Source organism: Alosa sapidissima, chromosome 9 (assembly GCF_018492685.1).
Source record: "Alosa sapidissima isolate fAloSap1 chromosome 9, fAloSap1.pri, whole genome shotgun sequence".
Taxonomy (NCBI): domain Eukaryota; kingdom Metazoa; phylum Chordata; class Actinopteri; order Clupeiformes; family Clupeidae; genus Alosa; species Alosa sapidissima.
The window spans coordinates 12,387,343-12,398,565 of record NC_055965.1 but is presented as its reverse complement, the minus strand read 5'-3'; the positions used below and the strand labels follow the sequence as shown (position 1 = coordinate 12,398,565).

At 45.8% G+C, this 11,223-nt stretch overlaps 2 protein-coding genes across 3 annotated transcripts; one reads left to right on the top strand and one right to left on the bottom strand.

Moving 5' to 3' along the window:
* Positions 1-2,118: 2,118 nt before the first annotated feature.
* Positions 2,119-5,419, top strand: LOC121719160 (zona pellucida sperm-binding protein 3-like). 2 transcript variants are annotated; one of them, XM_042104593.1, is made up of 9 exons: positions 2,119-2,532; positions 2,566-2,910; positions 3,150-3,262; positions 3,355-3,458; positions 3,888-4,062; positions 4,175-4,301; positions 4,393-4,475; positions 4,675-4,751; positions 5,226-5,419. In XM_042104593.1, the coding sequence occupies exons 1-9, from the start codon at positions 2,224-2,226 to the stop codon at positions 5,372-5,374; spliced, it is 1,482 nt and encodes a 493-aa protein (XP_041960527.1). In that variant the 5' UTR covers positions 2,119-2,223; the 3' UTR covers positions 5,375-5,419. The 2 variants fall into 2 exon arrangements, with proteins under 2 accessions (XP_041960527.1, XP_041960526.1); XM_042104592.1 differs by having other exon boundaries at positions 2,119-2,910.
* Positions 5,420-7,560: 2,141 nt separating this feature from the next.
* On the bottom strand, positions 7,561-11,055 carry LOC121719142 (inositol 1,4,5-trisphosphate receptor-interacting protein-like). The gene is made up of 2 exons (XM_042104560.1): positions 10,915-11,055; positions 7,561-10,050 (listed from the first exon to the last, which is right to left on the bottom strand). Exon 2 carries the CDS (start codon positions 10,034-10,036, stop codon positions 7,820-7,822), a length of 2,217 nt encoding a protein of 738 aa, XP_041960494.1. The 5' UTR covers positions 10,037-10,050; positions 10,915-11,055; the 3' UTR covers positions 7,561-7,819.
* Positions 11,056-11,223: the final 168 nt, after the last annotated feature.

The window sequence follows — 11,223 nt, the reverse complement described above, 5'->3', positions numbered from 1 at the left end:
TATATATACAGTCTATGTGATAAATGTACTAGGCCTGAAGCAATAGAGAAAATTAAGTTGCCAAATCATAATATTTTTAGCTTAACAGTATTAATTAGGTCTCTGGAGAAATAATTTAAATTAATGTGATAAACTTAATCAGCTGTTTTAGTTAAACATGGCCAATAGATGCATATTGATAATAATTTTGCCCTCTTTTTCTTTTTGCAGTTGGAAAACTGAAAATGCAGAGCAATGAACTGGACATGTAAGTTGTGCTTGTTTGGATGTGAAGTCAGAGGTCAGTTGCTCAAACACTACTGATTGAAACATGGAGGTTACACCAGAATACGACCGAAAAAAACTGCAGAGGGTGGTGAAAACTGGCCAACGCATCACCGGTTCCTCACTCCCGTCCATCAAGGCCATCCAGGGCAAGTGATGCTTGCGTAAGGCGCGCAGCATCATCAAAGACTGTTCTCACCTCAACCACTGACTGTTCACCCCACTCCCCTCTGGGAGGCGTTACAGGTCTCTCTGCACCCAAACCAGCAGGTTCAGAGGAAGCTTCTTCCCTGCGGCTGTCACCCTACTGAACTCTAGCTCTGCATCCCGGTGACAACCAACCAACTAAGCCCCCGCCCGATGCCTCCTTGCCTGTGCCTGTTGAGGTGTCCACCAGGACCATGGAAACCTTGACAGGGGACACCCACCCCCTGCGGAGAATTGCACTACCCTATCCCACCCATAGTGTTCTATTTATTTACAAATGTACATACTGTAATTACTTATACATGGCATTTTCTACTGCTCTTCATACTATTCATCCTGCACATACACGTATTCTTACTACTGTTATAATGTTACTGTTTCTGCACTACAGTACTGTTACCACACTGCACATAGCTGTATACTGTACATATATGTCTATATGGTTCATACCGAATATCCATATTTATTCTGCTAATACACTGCACATATTTATACCTAATTTATATTACTCTAAACCACCTTCTGTAAACCAACTGTATACTACTGTTTACACCGCATATTTCTTATCCTGTCTATGCACCACCTGTCTTTGTATATCACATTGCATTTTTCTGCTTTTTTTGCACTTCTAGTTAGATGCAAACTGCATTTTGTTGTCTTTGTACTTGTACTCTGCAAAATGACAATAAAGTTATCTAATCTAATAGTGCCAACTATTTGTGTATATTCTGCAAGTAAACTTTACTATCCAACATAAAGTACCCTTTACAACTCAAAGTAAGGGTAACTCATTTAACAGTAGTAAATACAACTTTGTTTCAAGTAAGCTTTACTTGAGGGCATGAAGTAAACTTTACTAGTTGGAAGTAAGTAACCAGAACTTTAAAGTCTTAAGTAAGGATAACTTCTTCTAAGTAAGCATTACTTGTAGACATCAAGTAAACATAACTTGGAAGAGAAAAGTTTTGTTTACTTAACTTATTTAAGGCAACGAGTTTCCACCCTTTTTTCAAGTAACCATTACTTATTATTTTTTACAGTGTAGTGGCAGCAATAAGACTCCCTTTATTGTGACTTCATGTGGTCTCTCATCCAGTAATTGACCAAGGGCATGCTGCTTAGCTTTTGACAAAGACTGAACACAGGTAACACAGCGAGCCACGAACTTTAAAGACTGCATCTCTAATACGAAGCATTTGACAGATTTGTTTCACCCTAAACAGCTCTGAGGTGTCGGAATTGTTTCAAAGCTTCGGAACAATTCGGCACAATTGCTTCGAACGTTTCAGCGTTTCATAAAGCCTCGCTTTGCCCATCCCTACAATGTAAGGCCGCCATTAATGGCAGTAAGAAAGGTAGTTCTTTTGAATATTACAGGTTTTGAACTTCCATTTTGCTATGCATGGCCTGCAGCTGATACAACTCAGAGGGGGAAAGATTCTACTGGGGAATGGCTCCCATGAGGGCTGGCACACTGGCAAAAAGAATAGGCCTCACCTGGTCAAGTTCAATTTTAACTTGTTGCAGTACAGCTGAGAAGCCCCTGATTGATTAGCTCATAATACAAAGGACTGCATTTCATGTAATTGGCAGCAGGTGTCACCAGTGACCATTTCCTTTACAAAAACACGCCTCCATGGTGCAAAAAAAAAAAAAAAAAATCTTTTCAGTAGAAGATTTCGATTAGAAATAGGCTACTGGCTGATTAATTGTTACCCCACTCTTAGGAAAGAATCTGTTTGTGTTCTAAAAATGTTATTTGGACTGCCATTACTGATTCTTTTATACACAAATTACAGAGTGGAGAGTTCGCCTGTGATCTTCAGTGCGTCTGAGGATGGACCTGAAGAGGCTTGGGAAAAGCTGGAGGCGCTCATAAAGACTTCATCTGAGGGAGACTGGCATTCTGAAGTGTCTATCGTTCCTAGCCTGTCTAAGACCAAAGAAATGATTCCGTGGCCCTCACAACCGGTTGTATGGGCCCCTCAACAAACGGAAGAAGTTGTTCCATTGGTGTCTGAACAGCAGGTTTCAGTGGTCCCTGTGCAACCTCAACCGCAGGTTCCAGTGGTCCCTGTGCAACCTCAACCGCAGGTTCCAGTGGTCCCAAAACCACTCGACCTCCCTGAGTTCAACGTGGTCATGTCCCCCATCGGCAGCGGCGTGTTCAAACCGGAGGCGGGCACCAGAGCTCTACCTGAACCGGTGAAGCGAATATTCCTGCGCCCGGCGGCCACAACTGCCCCACCTCCCCCGTATGGCAACGTGGATGCTCTTTGCCACTTGGACCGCATGTACGTGAGGATCAAGAAGGAGCTCTTCAGCAAGCCGGGGGACGCCTGGCAGTACCTGAGGATTGGGACATGTGAAGTTAACCAGGCCACCGCTGACCACTACTACTTCCTCTACTACTTGAAGGGCTGTGGCTTAAAATATGAGGTACAAGTTTGATTTGCCTTTCCATTTTGTGTATTAATGTAGCACAACTAGTACATACAATTGCAACAATCTGGTTTCACCTAATCAAGGAGGCTATTGACCAGTGTGGTCAAGTATACACAGCTGTGGGGGGTGGGGGGCATGCTGGGGTTGGACTGTGGAGGTTGGAGAGACTAGATTGAAAACCACTGCAATAGGGCACTGACGGTTAATTCAGACCATGTTCTGTGCCACTACAGGAGAAGGAGGACTACTCAACGTTTTCCAACACGCTCACCTACAACCCTCCTTCCACGGGGCCAATCCTCAGAGAACTGCCGTTTTCTGTCGACGTGCTTTGCAAATACTACAAGTGGGTATTTATTGTTTGCACTTAAATGTGTATATTGTGTGTATCAAGGTTTATGTGGCTTTCAAACACATCTGTATGTGAATTGCTTGCAGACACTTCTATGCCTATGCGCGCGGTTATCGTCCAGAGCTTAAAGCGGGCACTGTGTTTGCTTCGCTATCCCCGTCTTCCCAGTTCACCCTCAGACCATATGATGGTAGGTTTACTTGCAGACAAGGTTTTATAATAACGTTGTTTTCCGATGTGGTTAAAGGAGAATTCAGGCTACACTCTGGGGGCATGTTCATGAGCCCCAACGTTCATGCCCCCAGAGTGTAGCACTGTAGCTGCCAGCACTGTAGCTGCTGGTTGCAGCAACTTGAGCTAGGTAGAACCGATTTGTTTTTTGACAATCAGTGACAACACAGATCTATGTGAAATCAACGGAAGTCTCATTTAAAGACTTGACTTGGCCATTTTAATTAACTTTACACATTTGAAAGTGTTCATGTTTAACCCACAATCAGAATCCTGGTGGTGCATTATTGGAAAACAGGATGGCTGATTCAGCAACATGCTCAAATTGATATTCTCTCTGTGGTCAAACTTGATTCCTTGCTGTTAATCTGTGCTTTCTCATTTGTAGATAAATGGGAGCCGCTCAAGCCTGGTCACAGCTTTACCATTGGCAAGCCGATGTATTTTGAGGCCAAAGTGCCACCAACCAACGGTGCCGTGCGGACCTACATCAACCAGTGCTTAATCACTCCCACCAGTGATCCCAAAGCCAACCCCAGATATACTGTGATTGACAACAATGGGTATGACCATCAGAACTCGCCCATCCATTATTGCCCACAATAAGATTCTTCTTGCTGCCTTGAAATGTATCTTTCATGTCCTGTTTACTTGGCCTTTTGCCTTCCTGTACAGATGCATGGTGGACAGCAAGGCAAGTAGAAGCTCCAAATTCATTCCACATGCCGATAAGACCGCTTTAAGATTCTCTATCGGGGCATTTGTCTTCAGGGACTCTGCTGCGCTGCCTACAGGAGGAAGGGTAAGATTCTGAAAATTGTAGCCTACGGGCTTGGGTTTGTTCATCTGTGTTCATATCTGTATAGCTATAATGTTGTGCCTTGTGATGCCAGGTTCTCTACCTGCATTGTGAAATCATTAAAGGACCAGTGACCCCCAGCCCTAGTCTGAAGTCCTGCACCTATGGCAATAAAAAGTAAGGCTAATCACCATCTCCAGTATTCACTTGCTGAATTTCCAAACTAACGAAGGTGTCCAATAACATGGGGGTAAACGGAAGTATACAATGAGTTCATGGACGTTCTCTAAACATTTTATTCCCCCCCCCCCCCCCCCCCATTTCTTTTGCCTTTCTTCCCTTTTCCCTCCTTTCTTTCGATCTCGTTCTCTGACAGGTGGACGGAGCTCTATGATAATACGACCTCTGTGTGCTCCTGCTGTGAGGCCACATGTCCCTCTGCTGTGCCGGCAGGTGAGTGGGACGCCTGTACTGTTGCTATGGGGAGGTCCTCTGAGGACGGAGCTCTACCCATTACCGCTTCACATTTGTTTCTCAGGCGGTCATTCTGAAAGTTAAGGTCATGGAGTTAGTTTGCTACTTGTGTGTTTTTACACTAGTGTAGTGGGTCCATACTCCTACTAGTAGAGTTCAGTACGCCATCTCGGAACTGCATGAAGTTAACGGCTATTTCTAAACCAGTCTGGGTCTCTGCTCTTTGAGGCCTAGCCTACCTGGTTCTTCAGGGGGACTAAGTATAGAGTGAGAAATAGAGGCTAGAAGTACCTGGACATGCAGTCAGAATAGGTTGAAGGGGAAGTTTGTAAGCTGTGGATTTCAACATGCTTCTAATAGTCCGTCATGGTTTGCAAAATCTGGCCTGCTGAGACCAAGATTGAAATTGTTTTGGCCTGAGCTAATATTAGCATCTGTTTTTGTGTTCCCCAGACTCCAGGAAAATGGTCTCTAGTGACCCGTGGAAGTTGGCTATGGCATCTGAAGCGCGGCTTGAGAAGGCGGCGGCTGTTCCGGATCTCATAGAGGCAGACGACTTGGTCGATGGATTTGAAAAGTACTGGGGGCAGTTAATATCCTGAAGCACCAACTTGTGGAAGTTGAAATAAAATCTATTTTTACATTAATATTTTTGCCTGTATATTTTGTCTCCATTTGTCTTGCATAAATAACCAGCCCACCCAGCTGTAGTGACCGTGTGCCTCCCATACCAATTCTGCCCCCTCAGTTCTGTTATCCTCTTGCAAGCCCACTGTACACTACCATTCAAGTTCGGGCTCCTTTTTGGTGTCATTGTGTTTACTCCATGATGCCAATGGAGGTTTCTTTGACCAGGACAAAGTTTGAACGACACAATTATTTCCATTAGAAATCTACATTTTTATTTCTTACTCAAATCATAAAGCCTAGAAATCTACTCACCCTAGCAACTCTCCGTTGGCTTGCGAGCTGGAAAAATTAAACTTCGATAGGGCCAATCACATTGTGTATAGAGACGTTAGGCGGGCTTAACATGATTGATGGCAGATCGCGTTGCAACGGTTTGGCTACTAATTCCCTGCTACTTCAAAACAAAGAAGATGGATGTTGGTGTTGGCAAACAGCTTTTTTAGTTGGCAAAAGTTTGAACTAGCCAACTAGCTCCGCTGGTGGTAAAACGCATGGGACTCATAGCGCTGTCCTATTGCGTGCAGAGGTAGTTTGAAAGACAACCGATTATCCCGCCCCTCGGACTGCGCACTGCCAACGGTGAGTGCCCAGACCCTACATTTTAATGTGGGTCTGGCTCATCAAACTACAAATCATACTCTTCATTTCTAGGTGGCCCCCACCACACATGCATGCACATGCAAACACACTAAGTTTATGCATGCTTTGCAAGAAATGCAAAACATAAGTGCAATAATTTAGTTAGATCATCCATTTTTGATTGGAGCATCACTCTTGATTATGGCTATTAATGCTGTGAACAATAAATGCAACAGTGTAATTTAACATCAACCTTTATTTAAAAATATGTACAGCTGAATACAACAGCTCACTTTATCCCCATTGTAATAGTGGTTCTGAGGTTTTTGTGTTTGAATCATTGCATCTATTAATAAAATAAAGCCTTCAATTTGATGTCAGTTTAAAAACTACTTTTATTAAATGACAATCACAAATTCAGTGGATGTCAATATGGGTTTTTATAATGTACCTTGTTTCAATGTTCTCTTTGGTTTTAATAAGGGCAGGGTTTTCTGCTGGTTTCACAAAGGCCACATCCAATTCTTCCTTGTCCTTGTCTAGCCATGACATTTCTACCTGTTTTTTATTCAAATGTTAAAGGAGAATTCCGGTGTGATATTGACCTAAAGTGTATTGAAACATGATACCGAGTGTGAACGTATGTCTCATAGCCCATCTCGACTTGTCCCCTGCACACCAAAATCTGGTGCTAGTTAGCCGATGCTACCAACAACTTTTTCAGTAGTGGTGCTTCGGCATCGGGCTAGCCATGCAAATAAATCACTGTTTTACACCCATTTACGAGGCTCAATGTATCTCCACACTTCATTGGTAGACTTCCTAGGGCCCTGACATTTAAAACGAGACATTGAGAACTTTGAAAAAGCACTGGTAGTTTACTTACAAGACGATTTATACAGACAGTATCTTCACGAAGTTTAACGTTTGCAGCCATCTTGAATTTAGTCACGATAAGTCGAGCAACGAGTAAGAATGAACAGGTATGATAAGGGATCAGATTCCAAAAATAATTCAGTGGAAATGCATGGATTCCAGTTTCTTCCAGTAGCAGCAACTGGAATCCATGCATTTCCACTGAATTATTTTTGGAATCTGATCCCTTATCATAGCTGTTCATTCTTACTCATTGCTCGACTTATCGTGACTAAATTCAAGATGGCTGCAAACGCTAAACTTCGTGAAGATACTGTCTGTATAAATCGTCTTGTAAGTAAACTACCAGTGCTTTTTCAAAGTTCTCAATGTCTCGTTTTAAATGTCAGGGCCCTCGGAAGTCTACCAATGAAGTGTGGAGATACATTGAGCCTCGTAAATGGGTGTAAAACAGTGATTTATTTGCATGGCTAGCCCGATGCCGAAGCACCACTATTGAAAAAGATGTTGGTAGCATCGGCTAACTAGCGCCAGATTTTGGAGTGCAGGGGACAAGCCGAGATGGGCTATGAGACATACGTTCACACTCGGTATCATGTTTCGATACACTTTAGGTCAATATCACACCGGAATTCTCCTTTAAGGCACATCAATAAAGGATGAATGAACCGGTTACCATTTTTAAAGTAGATTTTACAACTGGGTATGGTATTTTGTTTGGAACTAGAAATACTGTTTTTAGAGTGATGCCAAGCTTACATACACTGATACATTAATCTTCTCACAATATGACACTGTAGAGATGTATTGACAACACTGAAGTTGGAGCCTGACTTGTCAACCCAACATTGGGCTTAACATGCACAGTTCACAATTTGGCCAGTCTTTGTCTAAATCACTTTTTATGAGCTGGAATCCACCTTCTTTGGAACGTTCATATACTCCTGTATCAGCACGGGAATATTCCTCAGCATTTCCTCAAAGTGCTGCACAGTTCTGGTGTACAGCCGTCCCTGACTCAAGAGCGGCTGTAAAACATTAATGGGCTTTGACTGACACACGTTTGCGGGAAGCCCGAGCTCTGGTGGGACCAGTGGGTTGCCGACGAGAGCGTGACTCAGCCATCTCTTCTGCAGGCGGCTCTTGAGGAGGTCCAGCGCGTCCCGCAGTCGGCCGGCCAGGTGCTCCGGGCCCCATTCCGACGGCGCCTTGTCCAGCAGCAGGTGCAGCAGGGCCGTCTTGAGGTGGTGGCTGGAGAGGCCGCTCTCGCCGGTGAGCCCGGCTTGTTTCTTGTTGAGGAAGGACAGGATCCGCAGGCAGCGGAGGTGGCAGGCGTTGGGCGGGAGGCGCCGGCCGAGGTGCCTGAGGAGGCTTTTCTCGTAGCGGGCGAACGACAGCGGCCACTGCTGGGCCTCCACCGGTGTGCCGTCCTTCCTCTTCGGTGCGACGTAGGAGACCAGACACATGTCCGTGTCGTCGAACTTCACCACGGGCGTGACGTTGAAGTGGACCGCCTTCCCCGAACGGAACCGGACGCGCAAAGCCCCCGACGATTCCCGGCTCTGGAACGTCAGCTCCAGCTCGTACTTGTGCGACATCTGCTCCCAGGCTTTGCGCACGGCTGACCGGAACCACTTGGCCACGTCGGTTCTGGACAGGTAAGGGGTGTTCTCACAGCACAGGGGTGCGTCTATGGCATCTGCGACCTCACCATTTTTCTCTTCCTTTTTCTCATGGGTATGAAGAAGGCACAGCATATCGTTGTCTTCGCCGGTCTGACCGCATGGGCATCCATTGGCAGTGCCTCGTCCACCTTCACGCACCTTCACCCTCCCGTATCCCGAGCGCACCTCGGACTTGCCGTGTCCGTCCTGGTCAGTCGACAGCTGGGCTTCGAAGCTGTACGGCTCGCGGGGGGAGACGGGCACCCAGAGGTCACAGGTCAAGGTCCTCCCCGTGCACCAGGCCTCGTAGAGGCTGCCCACCTCGATGAAGTCGTCCACCTCCATGTCGGCTCGGTCGCCCGACGTCTCCCGGATGGCTGCCAGGAGGTCGTCCACGAAGCCCTCCACGAACTCGCGCACCCGCTGGCTCTCGTGGGGGGGCACGTGGACGTAGTGGTCGTAGAAGCCCGTCAGAGTCTCCCGATCTGGGACGGAGATCTCGGCCGAGACGGGGCGGGCGGCCTGGAGGTCATGGTTTTTTGGCGCTTGGGGCATTTCCTGGTCCCGTGAGTTGCCCCTCAGGCAACTGTAGAGGAAGGCGATGACGGAGAATACGTTGAGATACCACATGTAATTAGTGCTATCAGTGGAGGTTTGACTTTGTCTAGGTTTTGTCTGTGACCCTATCCCCACATCGCTATCTAGTTGCTTCTCTGTACGTCCAGGGTCACTAAGGTCAAACTGAGATGGTTGCTTCTCTGTTTCTGACCATTTGTCACCACTACGAGATGCACCTTGGTCATCAGATGCTTTCGAGTTCACGTCAGGGTCACTAAGATCAGAGTGAGACAGGTGTGCCTCTTCCTCTGCCTCATGGCTCACCTCATTTTCAGACAGAATGGCTTCAGGCACGTCTATCCCACCCTCTGCCAGTGTTCTATTCTTTGACCCTGGTTCTGGTTCTATTCTTGACTCTGGTTCTGGTTCTTCAGGGGCATGATGTTGATGTGCTGTGACAACTTCCTGCTGTGGGGAGTGCTTCTCGCTGACACCTGACGGCTCTTCATTCTCTGACTGTACTGCGTCTTCTGTGTCGGGATATTCCTTGGGGGGTGGCTCAGGTGTCTTCATCTCTGTCTCGTCCTCCGTGAAACGGTTCTCTTTCAGCGACGACTCGCCCACCTGCAGCTCAGGCTGGTGTGGCTCCGAACTCTTGATCTGCCCCAAATCCTGGTCCCCTGCTTGCAGGACGGAGTGACTCTCCCGGTGGTCCTTCGATGTCGTGGCCTTGGTTACCGTCTCTGTTTCTGGCACCAGGTTGGCGCCTTCCTGTTCCAACTGCCCCTCGCGCAACCTCATGCTGGTGATGATGATGTCATCATCGTGCTCAGGAACATTGGTGTGATCCTTCTGCAAGATCAAGCCTGCCACCAGCACCAACAGACGCAAATGCATCCTTGTGGGATCTTCTACAAATACAGAGGAACAGAGTAATGGTGATAGCAGGGTTATTATAGTTACCGGTTGGTTGCTATACAACTTTCTCCCATTCAGTTTGAATTCTTGAGAAACACTGGCCTACTAACTAAAACAAAATAAAAATTAAACTGAAACAAGAGCATTCTGCAAAACTTAAACTAAACTCAAACTTTTGCACTTGTAAAACTAACTGAAACTAAACTTGGAATAAAAACCAAACTGAAATACTAAATAAGAATGAAAAACAATGAAAAGCTAAAAGCTAATAACTCTGCTGTCTAGCAGGTCAAGTCATTTACCAGACACTATTACTGTCCACTGTTTGAATACCCAATCAGGATAATTATACGATCGGGATGATTATAAACATTTCACTGAGACACTGAAGTGAGACAGCTGTAGCCTACTGTCTATGCAGTGTGGTGCATTCAAGAGGAATAGTGGTTTGACTGCAATAGGCAAGCTACAGTCCCAAATGAATTGTATTCTGTCAGACAATTATTGTTCAAATGTCAACCAACATGGAAACCCTGGTTAAAAGCAGCCATGTTTAATAAGGTCTGTGGACTGTGTTGCAATAAAACAGGAGAGATATTTGATAATCTTGCCTTTGCAATATCTAACTGTGTTGAAATTGAGGGTGGAGAAAATAAGTTGCATCACCTCGAATGGCCTTTAAAGACAGATACACAGTTTATACACAATTAGAACAGTCAGTGTGGGAGATTCACTTCATTCATTTCACCGCTCAAACTCAGGCCCTAGTTCCTGGTTGCAGAGAATTCAAACTAATGTAACTTCCTGCCTTAAAACTACCTTTTTCTTCTTCGAAGGTATATGAAAACAGTACTCACCCAATGCAGCTGTTTTAGACCTCAGCAAAAATCCATATCCCACACTGCAGACAGATGAAAGTAAATAGAAAAGAGTGAAAGGTAGTCGCTTGTGCACGGACACACACCGTTAGCTCTCTGTCTTCCTGTAAAGGATGCAGGTCGTCACTATCAGGCTCGTGTGACAACACACTTCCTGCATGCAGACGAGTGGTTCTTTTTTTTTGGGGGGGGGGGGGGGGGGGTGCCCAGAGGAAGCCACAGGCAGGCCTGGTGTCACTGCTGCAGAGTGGGTGTAACACTTTTTACTGTACATCTGGCGTGAGCGTA